The sequence below is a fragment of the Leucopleurus acutus genome (genome assembly GCF_964270905.1).
Source record: "Leucopleurus acutus genome assembly, chromosome: 18".
NCBI lineage: Eukaryota > Metazoa > Chordata > Mammalia > Artiodactyla > Delphinidae > Leucopleurus > Leucopleurus acutus.
In genome coordinates, this window is record NC_139160.1 from 64,741,087 (window position 1) to 64,763,290 (window position 22,204).

A 22,204-nucleotide genomic window follows, 5' to 3' on the forward strand; every position below is an offset into this window, starting at 1 on the left:
CACATGACTACTTTAAAAAGTACAGTGTTTTGGGTTTGTTGGGGGAAGTGTTACAGATTACATGTAATTGAAGGGGTTATATCCTGAAAAAGGATTTGAAGAGAGACAGCTAGCTAATGTCTTTATGCCCTCATGGGACTTGTTTTAAGACCTGCTTTTTTGTTCCACATGGATTTGATTCTGGAGTGGTCTAGAAAGGGTATGTCTATGTATATATATATATATGTATCTCCCATTGTTCATTATTTGCATTTTTGTAGTTTATCAAAATGCTTAGCTACCGTGATGATAACCACTATGAAAATAAAACTAAAATTTTTAATGTTTTCATAACCTTTGTCATAATATTCAGACAGGTGCAGACAAATCCAGAATACATTAGAAGTTAACTGTATTGAATCAGAAACTATCTCATGGTCTTAATAAAGTTCGATGTCATTTTCTGTTTATCTACTCTACCTTGCTACGTGGGAACGTGTTAGAGAGGAGGCTGAAGGACAGGTGATGGGGAGTAAAGTGCTGGAGTGACCTTTCCCTAGCCCCGGTCCTTTGTACCCAGCAAGTGTTATGTAAAAATTTGTTAAATGGATGAGTGATAAAACATAAGAATGTATTTCCTTCTTTTAAACAAATACTTAAATCTATTACTTAGAATTCTTTTCCAGTTACAAAGGCTAGAGTAGCCTTTTAGAAATACCACAATTTAGAATAAAGCTTTATCACAAATTAGTCCTTACTGGGTATTGAATATATCCTTTTGGAAAAGTGTGGATATGTCTTGAGTTAATATCTTTTCTGTCATCAATATTAAAACCTCTCGGAAATAAGAAGGGGACTTTCATGAAACTTTACACTTTTGATTGTCCTCTGAGAGTCGTGCTTCTGCTAGTGTGTTCTTAAAACCACCCTTGCTATTATTGTTATAGGATTCTTCCATGAGAATGTGCATCTGTATTGAATATTTTCCTTTTAATTGAAATCTTTATTGAGATAATTGTAGATGCCCATGTAATTGTAATTAATAATACATAGCGGTTCTGTGTACCCTTTACTCTACCCAGTTTCTCCCAATGATAACATCTTTTAAAACTATATTATGGCATTACAGCCAGGATATTGACATTGATATAATCTACCAGTCTATTCAGATTCCTCAGTCTTACGAATATTCATTTCTCTATATGTATTTAATTCTATACACTTTTTCCTGTATCCATCACCACAGTCAAGATACTGAACAGTCCTCTCGCCACAAGGATCCCTTCTGTTGCCCTTTTATAACCACACCCACTCCCCTCCCATACTGCTTCAGCCCCTCATTCATAACTCCTGGCAACCACTAATTTGTTACTTGTTTCTTAAATTTTGACGTTTGAAAAATGTTACATATGTGGTCTCAAATGTTACGTAACCTTTTGGAATTTTCTTATTCAGCATAATTCCCTGGAGATTCACGCAGACTGTTGCATTATATATCACTTAGCTATTTCTTTTAATTGCTGAGTATTGCATGGTATGTGTGTGATGCATTTTATTCATCTGTTCATCAGTTGATAGACATTTGGATTATTTCCTCTCCTTTCCTGGCAAGGGCTCAGTGAATGAAAAGCCACGGACTCTGTTTACTACAGCCCTCCCAACTTTCTTTTCCCCTCTATAAAAGTGCTCTCCTTCCCTTGCTGTCTGGGGAGTTGCACATAGCTTGCCATGGTCGCAGACCCCAAACTGCAGTTCTTTGCTGATCCCGAATAAATACAACTTTGCTGGAGAAATATTTGGCAATCTATTTGTTTTAGGTCAACATTTTGGGATCAGAGAAGACTCCCAGTGGCTCCAGAGCTGGCAAGCAAACAGGTGCATTATCCATAAATGAGCTCATTGTTGCTCACTGCTTTTCTCACTGACCCTGGAATTTGAAGGTACATCTTTCTCATTGATCCCAGCTCATGCCCTCTTTGCATTTGAAGCTCTCCAGGCTTTATTTGGGATCTATTTTAAGGTTTCGTCTTACCGGTTAAGGCCTTGCTCTGTATGAGAGTACTCATTTGGCATTTTGGTCTGATTTTCAGATCAGACTGTTTTATTGAAGCTGGCTAGCCTTCCGCGCATTCCTTCGGAGACAGGGGCTGTTTCTCCTGAACCAGTTTAGCGATTGGCCCATTGCTTTGGAATAGGGGCTGTTCTCTGGAAACTGGATGGAAAAAGCCTTTGGTCTGGCTCTTCCAACACCAAGCTACACCAAGCTATCTCCTTAGAATTGGCTGGTATTAGCTTGCAAGCTGTCTGAATTGAGCTGTTTGAGCTGTAAACTGTTTAAGCTGTTTGAAAATTGTTCCTTTACTCTAGGAAAAAAATCTCTGAGAAATGGGATCCCAATACACAAATATTTTGAGGGCCCCCCCCCCCATGTTTAAAAACTATGGTCCTTCCTCATGTGCATTTCTAACAAAATGGACCAACCGGACCAAAGACTGTTTAGAATACCAGTGGCCATTATGGAGAACTTTTGAAATCCAGAAATGAAAGGAATGCCTATTTCAGTTGGTATTTTGAGGCTTCCTAATGTTATCAGAAGCCTAAAATTGTTTCTCTGCAAAATAAGATTTTAGGATTAACTGAGGCACACAAATGATTAAAGAAAAGTAAACTGGCTCCTGAAGCCTTAGGCTCTTCTTTCTTGGCTTTGAGGATCTGTTTATTAATTTTTCACAGTATGCATCGTTTGCAGGCTATTCCTATGGAATGTAGGCACAGGTCTGAAACGTGTGTATATGTTCTGCATGGTGTAGAACATTTGTTGATATTTGCATTAGAAAGAGTGAGAAAACATGTGTATTTGCTTGTATATTGATAAAAGCCTTTGGAAAGATATGCAAGAAACTGATAATATCCGTTACCTCTTGGAGGAGAACTGTAAAGTGACCTTGGGAAGTTCTTACCTTCTGAGGACCTCATTTTCCTCATTGTGAAGCATAGAAATTGAAGAGATGGCATGGTCCAATCTTTATTGTTTGGTACCGTAAAATGGTTTGAAAAGATAAATTTTATATTATGACTATATTTTATCTTTGCCAATTAAAGAATTCTTATATTTTATTTTTTGATGATCTGTGAATATAGATGATATATAATTTATTTTCTTTCTATGTTCTTAAGTGAGCTTTTTGTGGTATTTAAGAGAGTTTACCAGTCTATAAAGTCCATAAAAATTTCATCTTACTAATAAAAATATACAGTCAGGTAGCTACATTCAGTTACAGATTTTACACCTTGGAATAGAAGTTTGAATATGCTTAATCTCTTTCTGGGCTACAATGAGAATTTCATATTTGTTAAGTGTACAGGTTACTCTGCTGCCAGAGGGTCTCCTGTAAACAGGGTTGCCTCAGGTCCATACTGGTTGTCGTAGTCCTGGAAAGGATCTTAGATGGTTTAGTTTGTCTTCAAGCTATCAGTGACTCCTGTAACCAGTGCCTACGGTCATTTCTTAGTTCAGTGAGTGTTTTAGTGCATATTTGCAAGTCAGAGTGGTAGGGTTAGAGGGTTGCTGACAAAGAAAACTAGTCTCTTAGGATAGTGTATGATTGAGCCTGTGGGAACATACCAGTAGAGTTACCTAACTGAGCTGGGAGTTGGGGGTCTGGGGTCAAAAAGGGCTTTCCTAAAGGAGGAAGAGCATGCATTTATGATCTCACAGTTCATGGGGTCAGGAATTTGGACAGGGTTAGTTGGGTCCTCTGCTCTAGCATCTCTCACAGGCTACAAAGTGCCAGATAGGGCTGTAGTGTTATCTGAAGGCTTAGTTGGTAAAGGAATTGCTTCCAAACTCACTTGGTTGTTGGCAGGATGAGTTTTTTTTTTTTTTAAGAGCATCAGCTTTATTGGTCATTTGTGCTTTGGAAACGTGTGTGAGTGAGAGTCCCCTGAGGAGGGGGCTGGGTCTCTGCCTGGTCACTGCTGGTTCCTCTTGAGCTGTTAGACTGACTTTGGTTTCTTCCAAGCTATTGACCAGAGGCTTCCCTCGATTCTTTCTTACCTGGGCCTCTCCATAAAGCATCTCACTACCTGGCAGGCTTGCATCATCAAAGTGAGCAAGTGAGAAGGCAGGAGATTACCAGCAAGAGACAGAATGCCAGCAAGATGGAAGTCACAGTGTTTTGCACATAATCAGGGAAGTGACATCCTGTCACCTCTGTCATGTTCTGTTTGTTAAAAGGAGTTACCAGCTCTATCCCATACTCTAGGGGAGGGGATGACACAAAGGAATAAATTCCAGGGGGGGTGCATCTCAGAAGTCAAACAACCTGCTGTTTTCACCTGAGGTACCAAATTAGGGGTGTATTTAGATTAGAGTAGATTAGAGGGCAACTTACCTCTTTCAAGTCCCCATCCCATAGTTATTACAGGGTTTTTGTTTTTTTATAACCATCTTTATAATTGAAGTACAGTTAATTTACAAAATTATGTTAGTTTCAGTTGTACAGCAAAGTGATTAAGTTATACATGTGTAAAATCTATTCTTTTTCAGATTCTTTTCCATTATAAATTATTACAAGATATTGAATATAGTTCCCTGTGCTATACAGTAGGTCCTTGTTGTCTGTTTTATGTATAGTAGTGTGTATATGTGAATACCAAACTCCTAATTTATCCCCCCCTCCCACCGCTATCCCCTTTGGTAGCCATAAGTTTGTTTTCTATGTCTGTGAGTCTATTTCCGTCTTCTAAATAAGTTCATTTGTGTCATTTTTTTAGATTCCACATGTAAGTGGTATCATATGATATTTGTCTTTCTCTCTCTGACTTCACTTGGTATGAGAACCTCTAGGTCCATCCATGTGGCTGCTGATGGCATTATTTCATTCTTTTTATGGCTGAGTAATATTCCATTGTATATGTGTGCCACATCTTCTTTACCCATTCATCTGTCAGTGGACACTTAGGTTGCTTCCATGTCCTGGCTATTGTAAGTAGCGCTGCAATGAACATTGTGGTACATGATTGTTTTTGAATTATACTTTTTTATTATATACTTTTTTATTATATACTGGGTATATATTTATACCCAGTATAAATATACTTTTGAATTATACTTTTTTGAATTATACTTTTTTATTATATACTTTTTTATTATATACTGGGTATATGCCCAGTAGTGGGATTGCTGGGTTGTATGGTAGGTAGTTCTATTTTTAGTTTTTTTTTAAAATACATTTCTTTATTTTTATTATTTTTCAACATCTTTATTGGAGTATAATTGCTTTACAATGGTGTGTTAGTTTCTACTTTATAACAAGATGAATCAGTGATACATATACATATATCCCCATATCTCTTCGCTCTTGCATCTCCCTCCCTCCCACCCTCCCTATCCCACCCCTCCAGGCGGTCACAAAGCACCGAGCCGATATCCCTGTGCCATGCGGCTGATTCCCACTAGCTATCTATTTTACATATGGTAGTGTATATATGTTCATGCCACTCTCTCACTTCGTCCCAGCTTACCCTTTCCCCCCGCATATCCTGAAGTCCATTCTGTAGTAGGTCTGCGTCTTTATTCCCGTCTTGCCTCTAGGTTCTTCATGACCTTTTTTTTTTTCCTTAGATTCCGTAAATATGTGTTAGCATACGGTATTTGTTTTTCTCTTTCTGACTTACTTCACTCTCTATGACAGACACTAGGTCCATCCACCTCACTACAAATAACTCAATTTCCTTTCTTTTTATGGCTCAGTAATATTCTGTTGTCTATATGTGCCACATCTTCTTTAGCCATTCATCTGTTGATGGACACTTAGGGTGCTTCCATGACCTGGCTGTTGTAAATAGTGCTGCAATGAACATTGTGGTACATGACTCTTTTTGAATAATGGTTTTCTCAGGGTATATGCCCAGTGGTGGGATTGCTGGGTCGTATGGTGGTTCTATTTTTAGTCTTTTAAGGAACCTCCATACTGTTCTCCATAGTGGCTGTATCAATTTACATTCCCACCAACAGTGCAAGCAGGTTCCCTTTTCTCCACACCCTCTCCAGCATTTATTGTTTGTAGATTTTTTGATGATGGCCATTCTGACCAGTGTGAGATGATATCTCATTGTAGTTTGGGTTTGCATTTCTCTAATGATTAATGATGCTGAGCATCCTTTCATGTGTTTATTGACAGTCTGTGTATCTTCTTTGGAGAAATGTCTATTTAGGTCTTCTGCCCATTTTTGGATTGGGTTGTTTGTTTTTTTGATATTGAGCTGCATGTGCTGCTTGTAAATTTTGGAAATTAACCCTTTGTCAGTTGCCTCATTTGGAAATATTTTCTCCCATTCTGAGGGTTGTCTTCTCATCTTGTTTATTGTTTCCTTTGCTGTGCAAAAGCTTTTAAGTTTCATTAGGTCCCATTTGTTTATTTTTATTTCCATTTCTCTAGGCAGTGGGTCAAAAAGGATCTTGCTGAGATTTATGTCATAGAGTGTTCTGCCTATGTTTTCCTCTAAGAGTTTTATAGTGTCTGGCCTTACCTTTAGGTCTTTAATCCATTTTGAGTTTATTTTTGTGTTTGGTGTTAGGGAGTGTTCTAATTTCATTCTTTTCCATGTAGCTGTCCAGTTTTCCCAGCACTACTTATTGAAGAGGCTGTCTTTTCTCCACTGTATATTCTTGCCTCCTTTATCAAAGATAAGGTGACCATAGGTGCATGGGTTTATCTCTGGACTTTCTATCCTGTTCCATTGATCTCTATTTCTGTTTTTGTGCCAGTACCATACTGTCTTGATTACTGTAGCTTTGTAGTATAGTCTGCAGTAGCGCTGATTCCTCCAGCTCCATATTTCTTTCTCAAGATTGCTTTGGCTATTCGTGGTCTTTTGTGTTTACATACAGATTGTGAGATTTTCTGTTCTAGTTCTGTGAAAAATGCCATTGGTAGTTTGATAGGGATTGCATTGAGTCTGTAGATTGCTTTGGGTAGTTTAGTCATTTTCAGAATGTTGATTCTTCCAATCCAAGGACATGGTATATCTCTCCATCTATTTGTATCATCTTTAATTTACTTTATCAGTGTCTTATAATTTTCTGCATACAGGTCTTTTGTCTCCTTTTGTAACTTTATTCCTAGATATTTTATTTTTTTTGTTGCAGTGGTCAGTTGGGAGTGTTTTTTTAATTTCACTTTCAGAGTTTTCATCATTAGTGTATAGGAATGCCAGAGATTTCTGAGCATTAATTTTGTATCCTGCTACTTTTACCAAATTCATTGATTAACTCCAGTAGTTTTCTGGTAGCATCTTTAGGATTCTCTATGTATAGTATTGTGTCATCTGCAAACGGTGACAGCTTTACATCTTCTTTTCCTTGGATTCCTTTTATTTCTTTTTCTTCTCTGATTGCTATGGCTAAGACTTCCAAGACTATGTTGAATAATAGTGGTGAGAGTGGGAAACCTTGTCTTGTTCCTGATCTTAGTGGAAATGGTTTCAGTTTTTCACCATTGAGGACGATGTTGGCTGTGGGTTTGTTGTATATGGCCTTTATTATGTTGAGGTAAGTTCCCTCTATGCCTACTTTCTGGAAGGTTTTTATCATAAATGAGTGTTGAATTTTGTTGATAGCTTTCTCTGCATCTATTGAGATGATCATATGGTTTTTCTCCTTCAGTTTGTTAATATGGTGTATCACATTGCTTGATTTGCATATATTGAAGAATCCTTGCATTCCTGGGATAAACGTCACTTGATCATGGTGTATGATCCTCTTAATGTGCTGTTGGATTCTGCTTGCCTGTAGTTTGTTGAGGATTTTTGCATCTATGTTCATCAGTGATATTAGCCTGTAGTTTTCTTTCTTTGTGACATCTTTGTCTGGTTTTGGTATCAGGGTGATGGTGGCCTCATAGAATGAGTTTGGCCCCGTAGAATGAGTTTCTTGCTTATATTTGGAAGAGTTTGAGAAGGATAGGTGTTAGCTCTTCTCTAAATGTTTGATAGAATTCGCCTGTGAAGCCATCTGGTCCTGGGCTTTTGTTTGTATGAAGATTTTTAATCACAGTTTCAATTTCAGTGCTTGTGATTGGTCTGTTCATATTTCCTATTTTTTCCTGGTTCAGTCTCATAAGGTTGTGCATTTCTAAGAATTTGTCCATTCCTTCCAGGTTGTCCATTTTATTGGCATATGGTTGCTTGTAGTAATCTCTCATGATACTTTGTATTTCTGCAGTGTCAGTTGTTACTTCTCCTTTTTCATTTCTAATTCTATTGATTTAAGTCTTTTCCCTTTTATTTCTTGATGAGTCTGGCTAATGGTTTATCAATTTTGTTTATCTTCTCAGAACCAGCTTTTAGTAGTATTGATCTTTGCTATCTTTTCCTTCATTTCTTTTTCACTTAATTCTGACCTGATGTTTATGATTTCTTTCCTTCTGTTAACTTGGGGGGCTTTTTGTTCTTCTTTCTCTAACTGCTTTAGGTGTAAGGTTAGGCTTTTTTATTTCAGATGTTTCTTGTTTTTTGAGACAGGATTGTATTGCTATAAACTTCCCTCTTAGAACTGCTTTTGCTGCATCCCATAGGTTTTGGGTCATCATGTTTTCATTGTCATTTGTTTCTAGGTATTTTTTGATTTCCTCTTTGATTTCTTCAGTGATCTATTGGTTATTTAGTAGTGTATTGTTTAGCCTCCATGTGTTTGTATTTTTTACAGATTTTTTCCTGTAATTGATATCTAGTCTCATAGCGTTGTAGTCAGATAAGATACTTGATACGATTCAGTTTTCTTAAATTTACCAAGGCTTGATTTGTGACCCAAGATATGATCTATCCTGGAGAATATTCCATGAGCACTTGAGAAGAAAGTATAATCTGCAGTTTTTGGATGGAATGTCCTATAAATATCAATTAAGTCCATCTTGTTTAATTTATCATTTAAGCTTGTGTGTCCTTATATATTTTCATTTTGGATGATCTGTCCATTGATGAAAGTGGGGTGTTAAAAAGTTCCCTACTATGATTGTGTTATTGTTGATTTCCTCTTTTATGGCTGTTAGCATGTGCTTTAATGTATTGAGGTGCTCCTGTGTTGGGCGCATAAATATTTACAGTTGTTATATCTTCTTCTTGGATTGACCCCTTGGTCATTATGTAGTGTCCTTCTTTGTCTCTTGTAATAGTCTTTATTTTAAAGTCTATTTTGTCTGATATGAGAATTGCTACTCCAGCTTTCTTTTGATTTCCGTGGAGTATCATTTTCCGTCCCCTCACTTTCAGTCTGTACATGTCCCTAGGTCTGAAGCGGGTCTCTTGTAGACAGCGTATGTATGGGTCTTATTTTTGTATCCATTCAGCCAGTCTGTGTCTTTTGGTTTGAGCATTTAATCCATTTACATTTAAGGTGCTTATCGATATGTATGTTCCTTGTACCATTTTCTTAATTGTTTTGGATTTGTTATTGTAAGTCTTTTCCTTTTCTTGTGTTTCCTGCCTAGAGAAGTTCCTTTAGCATTTACTGTAGAGCTGGTTTGGTGGTGTTGAATTCTCTTAGCTTTTGCTTGTCTGTAAAGGTTTTAATTTCTCCGTCAAATCTGAATGAGATCCTTGCTGGGTAGAGTAATCTTGGTTGTAGGTTTTCCCCTTTCATCAGTTTAAATATGTCCTGCCACTCCCTTCTGGCTTCCAGAGTTTCTGCTGAAAGATCACCTGTTAACCTTACGGGGATTCCCGTGTATGATAATTTTGCTTTTCCGTTGCTGCTTTTAATATTTTTTTTGTGTGTTTAATTTTTGATAGTTTGATTAATATGTGTCTTGGCATGTTTCTCCTTGGATTTATCCTGTATGGGACTCTCTGCGCTTCCTGGACTTGATTGACTATTTCCTTACCCATATTACAGAAGTTTTCAACTATAATCTCTTCACATATTTTCTGAGTCCCTTTTTTTTCCCCTTCTTCTTCTGGGACCCCTATAATTGGAATGTTGGTGTGTTTCTGTTGTCCCAGAGGTCTCTGAGTCTGTCCTCAATTCTTTTCATTCTTTTTTCTTTATTCTGCTCTGTGGTAGTTATTTCCACTATTTTATCTTCCAGGTCACTCATCCATTCTTCAGCCTCAGTTATTCTGTTGATTCCTTCTAGAGAATTTTTAGTTTCATTTATTGTGTTGTTCTTCATTGTTTGTTTGATCTTTAGTTCTTCTAGGTCCTTGTTAAACATTTCTTGTATTTTCTCCTTTCTGTTTCCAAGATTTTGAATTATCTTTACTGTCATTACTCTGAATTCTTTTTCAGGTAGACTGCCTATTTCCTCCTCATTTGTTTGGTCTGGTGGGTTTTTACCCTGTTCCTTCATCTGCTGTGTGTTTCTCTGTTTATCTTACTGTGTTTGGGTCTCCTTTTTGCAGGCTGCAGGTTCGTAGTTCCTGTTGTATTTGGTTTTTGCTCCCAGTGGGTAAGGTTGGTTCAGTGGGTTGTGTAGGCTTCCTCGTGGAGGGGACTGGTGCCTGTGTTCTGGTGGATGAGGCTGGATCTTGTCTTTCTGGTGAGCAGGACCATGTCCAGTGGTGTGTTTTGGGGTGTCTGTGAACTTATGATTTTAGGCAGCCTCTCTGTTAATGGTTGGCTTGTGTTCCTGTCTTGCTAGTTGTTCGGCATAGCGTGTCCAGCACTGGAGCTTGCTGGTCGTTGAGTGGAGCTGGGTTTTAGCGTTGAGACGGAGATCTCTGGGAGAGCTTTCGCCGTTTGGTGTTACGTGGGGTTGGGACGTCTCTTGGGGACCAGTGTCTTGAACTCAGCACTCCCACCTCAGACGCTCACGCCTGACACCTGGCCAGAGCACTAAGACCCTGTCAGCCACACGGCTCAGAAGAAAAGGGAGAAAAAAGAAGAAAGGAAGAAAGAAAAAATAAATTAAATAAAGGTATTAAAATAGAAAAAAATTAATAAAAATGAAAACATAAAATATAATAAAAAAAAAAAGAGAAAAAGAAGTGACCAACGAAACCAACAAACAAATCTACCAAAGATAACAAGTGCTAAAAACTATACTAAAAAAACCCCAAACAACAACAACTAAAAACGGACAGTCAGAACCCTATGACAAATGGCAAAAGCAAAGCTATACAGAGAAAATCACACAAAGAAGCATACCCATACACACTCACAAAAAGAGAAAAAGGGGAAAAAAACGTATATTAAAAAAAGGAAGAGAGCAACCGAATCAATAAACATATCTACCAATGATAATAAGCTCTAAATACTAAATAAGATAAACATAAAACCAGAAACCAAATAGATGCAGAAAGCAAACCCCTAGTCTACAGTTGCTCCCAAAGTCCACCGCCTCAATTTTGGGATGATTCGTTGTTCATTCAGGTATTCCACAGGTGCAGGGTACATCAAGTTGATTGTGGAGATTTAGTCCTCTGCTCCTGAGGCTCCATGGAGAAATTTCCCTTTCTCTTCTTTGTTGACACAGCTCCTGGGGTTCAGCTCTCTATTTGGCCCTGCCTCTGCGTGTAGGTCACCTGAGGGTGTTTGTTCCCCACCCAGACAGGACGGGGTTAAAATAGTGGTTGATTAGGGGGCTCTGGCTCACTCATGCCGAGGGGGGCAGGGAGGGATATGGAATGCGGGGCAAGCCTGCAGCAACAGAGGCCAGAGTGACGTTGCACCAGCCTGAGGCGCGCCATGTGTTCTCCCGGGGACGTTGTCCCTGGATCACGGGACCCTGGCAGTGGCGGGCCGCACAGGCTACCGAGACGGGACCTGTGCTTCACACAGGCTTCTTGGTGGCGGCAGTAGCAGCCTTAGCATTTCATGCCTGTCTCTGGGGTCCGTGCTGGTAGCTGCAGCTCACGCCCGTCTCTGGAGCTCGTTTAGGTGGTGCTCTGAATCCGCTCACCTTGTGCACCCTGAAACAGTGGTCTCTTGCCTGTTAGGCAGGTCCAGACTTTTTCCCGGACTCCCTCCCTGCTAGCTGTGGCACACTAGTCCCCTTCAGGCTGTGTTCATGCAGCCACCCCAGTCCTCTCTCTGGGATCTGACCTCTGAAGCCCGAGCCTCAGCTCCCAGCTCCCACCCGCCCCAGCAGGTGAGCAGACAAGCCTCTCAGGCTGGTGAGTGCTGGTTGGCACCAATCCTCTGTGCGGGAATCTCTCCGCTTTGCCCTCTGCACCCCTGTTGCTGTGCTCTCCTCCGTAGCTCCGAAGCTTCCCCCCGCCTCCTCCTGTCTCCACCACTGAAGGGTCTTCCTAGTGTGTGGAAACTTTTCCTCCACAGCTCCCTCCCAGAGGTGCAGGTCTCGTTCCTATTCTTTTGTTTCTGTTTTTTCTTTTTTCTTTTGCCCTACCCAGGTATGTGGGGAGTTTCTTGCCTTTTGGGAAGTCTGAGGTCTTCTGTCAGTGTTCAGTAGGTGTTCTGTAGGAGTTGTTCCACATGTAGGTATAGTTTTGATGTATTTGTGGGGAGGAAGGTGATCTCTACGTCTTACTCCTCCGCCATATTGAAGGTGTCCCCTAGTTACCTATTTTATACACAGTATCAATAGTGTATATATGTCAATCCCAATTTGCCAATTCACCCCCCCTTCCCCCTTGGTATCCATACATTTGTTCTCTATATCTTTGTCTCTATTTCTGCTTTGTAAATAAGATCGTCTATACCAATTATTTCAGATTCCACATATATGCATTAATATATGATATTCATTTTTCTCTTTGTGACTTACTTCACTCTGTAAGACAGTCTCTAGGTCCTTCCACGTCTCTACAAATGACCCAATTTCAGTCCTTTTAATGGCTGAGTAATATTCTGTGTGTGTGTGTGTGTGTGTGTGTGTGTGTGTGTGTGTGTATCTCCACACCACATCTTTTTTATCCATTCATCTGCTGAGGGACATTTAGGTCGCTTCCATTTCTTGGCTATTATAAATAGTGCTGCTGTGGATATTTGGATGCATGTATCTTGTCGAGTAGGGTTTTCTCTGGGTATATGCCCAGGAGTGGGATTGCAGGATCATGTGATAACTCTGTTTTTAGTTTTTTAAGGAACCTCCATACTGTTCTTCATAGTGGGCTGCACCAATTTGCATCCCCACCAACTTTGTAGGAGGATTCCTTTTTCTCCACACCCTCTCCAGCATTTATTATTTGTAGGCTTCTTAATGTTGACCATTCTGACTGGTGTGAAGTGATACCTTATTGTAGTTTTGGTTTGCATTTCTTTAATAATTAGTGATGTTGAGCATCCTTTCATGTGCCTGTTGAGCATCTGTATGTCTTCTTTGGAGAAATGTCTGTTTAGGTCTTCTGCCCATTTTTCATTGGGTTGTTTGGTTTTTTTCATATTAAGCTGTATGAACTGTTTGTATATTTTAGAAATTAATACCCTGTCTGTAGCATCATTTGCAAATATTTTCCTCCAGTCTGCTGGTTGTCTTTTCATTTTGTTTGTGGTTTCCTTTGCTGTGCAAAAGCTTTTAAGTTTAATTGAGTTCCTTTTGTTTATTTTTGTTTTTATGACCATTACTCTGGGAGATGGATCCAAGAAGTATTGCTGGAATTTATGTCAAGGAGTGTTTTGCCTCCATTTTCCTCCAGGAGTTTTATAGTTTCTGGTCTCACATTTAGGTCTTTAATCCATTTTGAGTTTATTTTTGTATTTAGTGTTAGGGAATGTTCTAATTTCAGTCTTTTACATGTAGCTGTCCACAGTTTTCCCAGCACCACTTATTGAAGAGGCTGTCTTTTCTCCATTGTATATTCTTGCCTCCTTTGTTGTAGATTAATTGACCATAAGTGCATGGGTTTATTTCTGGGCTTTCTATCTTGTTCCATTGATCTATATTTCTGTTTTTTGTGCCAGTACCACACTGTTTTAATTACTGTAGTTTTTTAATATAGTCTGAAGTTAGGGAGTGTGATTCCTCCAGCTCCATTCTCTCTCAAGATTGTTTTGGTTATTTGAGGTTTTTTGTGTTTCTATACAAATTAAAAAAATTTTTGTTCTAGTTCTGTGAAAAATGCCGTTGGTAATTTGATAGGGGTTGCATTGAATCTGTAGATTGCCTTGGGTTCTATGGTTGTTTTAACCATGTTAATTCTTCCAGTCCAAGAACATGGTGTATATTTCCATCTATGTCGTCTTCAGTTTCTTTCATTAACATCTTAGAGTTCTCAGAGTACAGGTCTGTTGCCTCTTTAGGTAGGGTTATTCCTAGATATTTTATTCTTTTTGATGTGATAGTTAATGGGATTGTTTCCTTAATTTCTGTTTCTGATATTTCATTGCTAGTATATAGAAATTCAACAGATTTATTTATATTAATCTTGTGTTCAGTAACTTTACCAAATTCATTGATGAGCTCTAGTAGTTTTCTGGTAGCATGTGTAGGATTTTCTGTGTATAGCCTCATGTTGTCTGCAAACAGTGACAGTTTTACTTCTTCTTTTCCATTTTGGATTCCTTCTATTTGTTTTTCTTCTCTGATTGCTGTGGCTAGGACTTGAATAAAAGTGGTGAGAGTGGACATCCTTGTCTTGTTCCTGATCTGAGAGGAAACGCTTTCAGCTTTTCACCATTGCGTGTGATGTTGGCTGTGGGTTTGTCATGTGTGACCTTTATTATGTTGAGGTATGTTCCCTCTATGCCCACTTTCTGAAGAGTTTTTTTAATCACAAGTGGATGTTGAATTTTAACAAGTCTTTTCTGTATCTGTTGAGATGATCATATAGTTTTTATTCTTTAACTTGTCAATGTGGTATATTGTATTGATTTGCAGATGTTGAAAACTCCTTGCATCCCTGGAATAAACCCCACTTGATCATGGTGTATGAGCCTTTCAGTGTGTTGCTGGAATCAGTTTGCTAGCATTTTGTGGACGATTTTTGCATCTATGTTCATTATTATGATTTTTTCTCCAAAAGATAGTGACTATGGTTAATAAGAAATAAAGTACTGTTACAGATAGAGGTTTGGCTGAAAGAGTCAGAAATGTAAAGCACCAAAGAAAAGAAGGGATATCAAGAAACATGTCAAAAGGAGGGAGGGAAATATCAGTAGGGTTCACTCTCCACGGGTAAGTATCCCAGAACATGAGAGGGCAGTTGGGAGGAGTCAGCAACCTTGGGATAAGAGTGAAAAGCTTCATCTCACTTAACCCTCTTTGAAACTCTCCTGAGTTATATGCCCTTAGTTTGTTCCTCAGACTCCTTTCTTACCTCCCTGGAAGAATCTTCCCCTCTTCTTTTCCCTCCCAACCCCAAAGAAGCCCAGATGACCAGAGTTCACTCCTTCTTTCCCATTCCCATTATTTGACCATGGAGTGAGGCTGAGCCCTCCATTCTCACCCTCGAGGTTTAGGGCCTTCCCCTCCCTCACCTTCCTACAAGAAAGATTGTGTTGAAGAGAATAGACTGTAAAAGTTTGGGAGAGAAAAGATGCAAATTCCATCCAGAAGAGGCAGTCTCTAATACATTCTGTCCAAAAGGGGGCAGTAGTGTACATATAGGAAACAACTTACCAATATATATGCCCCCCTCTATGTCCACTGCAGCATTATTTACAATAGCCAAGATATGGAAACAACCTAAGTGTCCATTGATGGATGAACAAATAAGATGTAGGGGCTTCCCTGGTGGCGCAGTGGTTGAGAGTTTGCCTGCCAATGCAGGGGACACGGGTTTGTGCCCCGGTCTGGGAAGATCCCACATGCCACGGAGCGGCTAGGCCCAAGAGCCATGGCCACTGAGCCTGCGTGTCCGGAGCCTGTGCTCCACAATGGGAGGGGCCACAACAGTGAGAGGCCTGTGTACTGCAAAAAAATAAAAAATAAAAAAAAAATAAGATGTAGTATGTATATGCAGTGGAATACTATTCAGCTATAAAAAAGAAATCCTTCCATTTGTGACGATATGGATGGATCTTGAGTGTATTAGGCTAAGTAAAATAAATCAGATGGAGAAAGACAAATACTGTATGATTTCACTCATGTGGAGTCTAAAAAGACAAACAAATGAACAAACAAAATGAAATTTATTCATAGTTGCAGAGAATAGATTAGTGGTTACTGAAGGGGATGGGGGTTGGGAGTTGGGTATAATGGGTGAAGGGGGTCGGCTGTATAATGATGAATGGTAACTAGACTTGTGGGAGTGATCACTTTGTAGTGTATACAGATGTTGAATTATAATGCTGGATACCTGACACATCATCATCATCATCATCATCATCATCATCGTGGAAACAAGTTATCACTAAACATCTACTTTTACCCAGAGCAAAGTGACAGCACATATACACTTATACTCCTTCCAGCGTGGTTTATTAAAAATATTCAAGACTACCCCGAGGATGCTAAAGCAAAGACAGGTATTCCATAGCCCAAAGTAGCTTCCTTCAACTTGTAAATTCAGTCATGCAGGGAAAATCCTCCTCCATAGTGAGCTAAGGTTGCCATTTCCCAGTGACCTATGAATGCTTGGAGTCCTAGCCATTCCTTCAAAAGCCAAAGATTAAACAGACAGAAAAGAATACCTAAAATATCCAAAAAACAAAATGGAGAAATACAGTCCCTTCACCAAGAACTAATATTCCTAAGTTTTCTCATTCGGGGTATTCTCTTCTACCAGGTAGCTACTGGGGGTGTTTTTAAAACATGAGTCCACTGAAGGGGAAGCAGTGTGATCGGTCAACCGAAGGGGAGGTATTTCTAGAAATAACCTACTGGTGTCTGTACTTCACCCAAAACGGGAGCCCATTAACTACAATTCCCATCTTAGTAGGAATATTAGATTTCAGGAATTATCACATAGAAACTAATCTTAAAGAAAAATCTTTCCAAAAAATCAGTAGCTTTTTGTTTATTATTTATTTTATTTATTTTTTTTTGCGGTACGCGGGCCTCTCACTGTTGTGGCCTCTCCCGTTGCAGAGCACAGGCTCTGGACGCGCAGGCCCATCGGCCATGGTTCACGGGCCTAGCCGCTCTGCGGCATGTGAGATCTTCCTGGACCGGGGCACGAACCCGTGTCCCCTGCATTGGCAGGCGGACTCTCAACCACTGCGCCACCAGGGAAGCCCAAAATCAGTAGCTTTTTAATGTAGGCATGCAATTTTTCTGTGCCGTTAGGCTTAAGATTTTTCCATCTGGAGGAAGAAATTGTTAAGAGTTGACTGCATATGAGGCCAACCTGGGGGCAGGAATGAACTGTAAGCAGACACAAGGGATTTTATTGAGGTGACAGAAATGGTCTAAAACTGTGATAATGGTTGCATACTTTGTAAGTTTATTAAAAATCATGAAATTGCTTAGTCAAAATGAGTGAATTTTATGGTATATAAAGTATACCTTGATAAAGATGTTTAATAAAAGAGTCAATGTGTGAACCTCCTAAAATCATGTCATAAGCCTTTAAATAAGATATTACTCTCTTATTTTTCCCTGTAAAGTCTTCCTTTCTTATTATACCTCAAACCCTCTGGTATCAAATCTTTTTTATCTTATAACCTCTAAAAAACTGCCCTCTCCTTCAGTTTCCCTATGCTCTTCATTATTGTGATAAAATTATTTTATACTTAAAAATAAATACTTAAGAAATATAATTAGAAGGCAAAACACATAAAACTCAAGTTTTTCTGCAGAGCTATATGTAAGAAAGTGAGAAAGGTGCTTTTCTTCATTCTTCTCTACCTTTTCACATTCCTAAATATATCTGCTTCCCGGGAAGTTTTGGCGACCCAGCTGTTTTGACTCTAGCTCCACTGCTTGCTCTCGTGCACCGTATTGGTGGGAATAAGGATGCCTTTGCTGCTGCTTCCCGCAGTGATCAGCACCAGGGGACGAGTCATTGGAGAAGCCAGTTGTGCCAGTGTCTCCTTACCCCTTTCCCCCGATGAACTTGAGTGTTTGGAAGGGTCAGATCATTGTATATTATGGTTGTTACACTCAAGAGATTGAAAACCCTGTTTAATTTCTTATTATTGTTATAGCTCAAATCAAATCCAAGTGAAAATGAAGAAAAAGAAGCCCAGTCCCAACTTATCAAATCTGATGAAATGCAGCATTTGCGTTCACAAGCACTTGATGCTTTTGAAAGCTCAGATTATATTGCTGCTATAACCTTCCTTGATAAGGTTTTAGAGGTAAGTTTTTTTTTGCTCTTGCAGCTGACATGCCTAACACTTACTGCTTTTTACTATAAGGTATGTGTATATACTTTGACATGTTATATACCACAAAAAACCTAGATAGCATAAAGTCAGATTGACCCTGGGGTTTTCAGCTCCTAATTGAAAGATGGTGTTTATACAGAACAAAATTTGGGACTGAAATTTTCAGTAAATATACTGAAGGTGCTATGGAGTGGGAGTTGCATATTTTTGTACATTGCCTGCTTTGCTGTTTTGTGTTTGATTTTGCATTTGGGGGGGCAGGGCAAGAAAACTCTAGGGGTTAGTTAATGGGGTAAAAGATGAAAGAGTTGGTTGAAGAAAAAGGAAAAATGATGTTTGGGAGGAAAGATGAGTGTTTAGAGTGAGAAGTTTCTAGGGAAGAAGGCAGATGAAGAGTTGATAGGATCCAGAGGGTTCTAGATAGGGAAGTCTAAGTCTGCCTCAGCAAGGACTTAATGACAAAGGATGTAATGGTTTCAGAAGGAAGTCTAAAATAATATTCAAATGGAAGCAGTCATAATTCATATTTATTTATCATTTTCATAGCACTTTGTGTAGTCTAATCTTGGCAATAAACTCGATGTATGTAGAATGGCCACTTTTTGATAGTTTTATAGAGGAAATTGTGTGATGCCCAGTGGAATTCACGGTTTACTAAATTATTTTGTTAATGCTTTATCAAGGAAATACAAATTTATGATTTTCACCTTCCAGTAATGAGTCTATCCATCTTGACCTAGCTTGTTGTATTTAGTTTATATACAATGTTGATTTTGATATCTTACTCTGTGAAAAGTTGACATGACTTTAATACAGCTCTAAGAAATATATAAAGACACTTACACAGGTCTTATTGGTGAGCATTTGGGTTTACATTTTGAAGAATACTAGTGGTGTACTGAACGTTGTCAACTTTTTGATGAAATGGAAACAGTGAAGCTTCAGCCTTCTCACATTGTTTTTCTCTTTATTTTTGTGATATGCGGATTTAATTTCAAAGAGGTAACATTTTGTAAAAGATCATTCAATATAGTTACTGGTAGAATAAAAATATTTTGTGAATTTAGAGCCTAGATTTTATTTTTTGAGACTAGAAATTAGAATTGTTAACTACAAAAATCCAGTTAGAAAATATTCTCTTCAAAATCAAATACAGTAGGGCTTCCCTGGTGGCACAGTGGTTAAGAATCCACCTGCCAATGCAGGGGACACGGGTTCGAGCCCTGGTCTGGGAAGATCCCACATGCTGCAGAGCAGCTGAGCCCGTGCGCAACTGCTGAGCCTGCACTCTAGAACCCGCGTATCACAACTACTGAAGCCCACGTGCCTAGAGCCCTTGCTTTGCAATAGGAGAGGAGAGGCCACCGCAATGAGAAGCCCGCACAATGCAGCAAAGAGTGGTCCCACTCGCCACAACTGGAGAAAAGCCCATGTGCAGCAACGAAGACCCAACACGGCCAAAAATAAAAAATTAAATAAAATAAATAAATTTATATAAAAAAATCAAATATACTTCACTGGGAACCACCTTCTAATAGTAAATACCATGTTTTCTTACTTTCAGTGTTTTAGAATTATATAACTGAAAGGGGTAGGAAAAGGGCCTTGTTAGTACATATATCCCTTACCCCATTGGAATTTATTTAAGACATCTTCGGAGAAATTATTTTGTCACATCTCATTATTTTTGTCACATCTAAATTGTATTAGACTTTTTAATATTACTTACAATATAGGAGTCATCACATTAATTGAGGATGTTTTATGTTGATAAATATGTAGATAAAATAGGTGCAAGTATGAATGTGCATAATTTACTGTTTCTTTAAGTCTAGTTCTTTTGTTTCTCAAGGTTTGTGTTTGGGATGCAGAATTACGGGAACTTCGAGCTGAATGTTTTATAAAAGAAGGGGAACCTAGGAAAGCGATAAGTGACTTAAAAGCTGCATCAAAATTGAAGAATGATAATACTGAGGCATTTTATAAAATCAGCACACTGTACTATGAGCTAGGAGACCATGAACTCTCTCTCAGGTCAGTTCTAGTAACATACACATCTCCTCATCTTTTTATTGTTTGCAGTAAGAGAATACTCCCATTTTCTTTTTAACTTTAATAAAATTATGGTTAAGGCTTTTTTATATATCTATAATTTTGTGTTATCTCTTAAGTTATTCTGCTTCCACATTAGTTCTTTTCATACTTCATGAAATAATAAATAGGAGGGTATTACATTTGCAGAAGCAAAATAGTGTTTGTTATATATCTCTACTTAAGTCATTTGAACTAGAATTAATAAATGTGTGTGCATAATACAATGTCGTATATAACAGTGTATGATAAATTATTGTCAGTATATTTTAATTGTTACAGACAAAAAATACCTTTTGTTGTGATTTCTATATTTAGTATGAAAAATGATTTATTGATTATTTTTACTTGGAGTATTTTCCTTTTTTTAATCCATGAACAGTGAAGTTCGTGAATGTCTTAAACTTGACCAGGATCATAAAAGGTGTTTTGCACACTATAAACAAGTCAAGAAACTTAATAAGCTGATTAAGTCAGCTGAAGAGCTCATCAAAGAAGGCAGGTAAGACTATGCTTGTGTAGAGGATCTCACCTTCCCTCATATGTCTGGTTGTGGCCACAAAAGAACAACTGAACTGCTTGCTCTTACTTCTTGCCGTTGAGGGTGGAGTATCTTAGATGGCATTGAGCCTTAGCAAAACTACAATTGTACACTTTTTGAATAAGGCAGAATATAAATAATGGTAACTACATAGTATTCTTTTTTAAATTTGTTTATTTACAGTTCGTTTATTTGTTTATTTTCAGCTGTGTTGGGTCTTCGTTGATGCATGTGGGCTTTCTCTAGTTGCAGCCAGCGGGGTTGTTGTGGTGCGCGGGCTTCTCATTGCGGTGGCTTCTTTTGTTGAGAGCACAGGCTCCAGGTGCGCGGCCTCAGTAGTTGTGGCACGCGGGCTTAGTTGCTCCGCGGCATGTGGGATCTTCCAGAACCAGGGCTCAAACCCGTGTCCTGGCAGACGGATTCTTACCACTGTGCCACCAGGGAAGTCCCTGCATAATATTCTTACCAGCAGATTTATTTTATATTTCACCAACTATTTACTGAATTTTTCCTGTATCAGGAACTGACTATGTACTGGGGGGTGCAGAAATGAATATGAATAGTAGTGTTTGGTCTTAAGACGCTGGTAGTTTAGTGTGGGAGACAGGCACATAAATTGATTATTAAAAGGTAATATACATCTAGAGCGATAGCGATGTATACAGAGTATGCAGACATTTCCTCTCAGTACAGGATTCTGGGTTAACAGTTCTTTTGTTACAGCAGCTGAAAAATATTGTGCCATTTCTTTCTGGCTTCCATGGTTCCTGATGAGAAATCCATTGTCATTCTAATTGTTTTTTCCCTAAAGATAAGGAGTTATTTTCCTCTGACCGCTTTTCAGATTATTTCCTTGTCTTTAGTTTTCAGAAGTTTAATTATGATATATCTCAGCATGGATTTCTTTGTGTTTATCCTGTTTGGCGTATCCTTAGCTTCTAGAATATGTAGGTTTATGTCTCTTGTCAAATTTTGGGAAGTTTCCAGCCATTATTTCTGGGAGTACTTTTTCAGCCCTGCCCTCTCTCTGTTTTCCTTCTTAGACTCTAATTAACATAAATGTTAGAGTTTTTGTTTTAGCCCTACAGTCCCTGAGGCTCTGTTTATTTTTCTTTTTCAGTTCATTTTCTCTGTTGTTCAGATTTGGTAATTTCTATTGTTCCAATTCACTGATTCTTTTCTCTGTCCCCTACATTCTGCTCTTGAGCACATGTGGTGAGCAATTTATTTCAGTTTTTATACTTTTCAGTTCTAAAAATTCTATTTGGAATGTTCATATCTTCTATTTCTTTGCTGAGACTTTCCATTTCTTTGCTGAGGCATTCTATTTTTTCATTTACTTTAAGCATGTTTGTTAATTGCTGCTTTTTTCATGGCTGCTTTAACATCTCTATCCTCTTGGTGTTGGTTTGAGATCTTCCTGT

At 38.6% G+C, this 22,204-nt stretch overlaps 1 protein-coding gene across 1 annotated transcript in view; it reads left to right on the forward strand.

The window, feature by feature from the left end:
* DNAJC3 (DnaJ heat shock protein family (Hsp40) member C3) overlaps positions 1–22,204 on the forward strand; it is an 83,430-nt gene that overhangs the window by 31,336 nt on the left and 29,890 nt on the right. Inside the window, exons 5-7 of the mRNA XM_082859489.1 lie at positions 17,966–18,118; positions 20,001–20,182; positions 20,622–20,741. Coding sequence (XP_082715615.1) covers positions 17,966–18,118; positions 20,001–20,182; positions 20,622–20,741 — 455 coding nt within the window. The remainder of the gene's footprint in view (positions 1–17,965; positions 18,119–20,000; positions 20,183–20,621; positions 20,742–22,204) is intronic.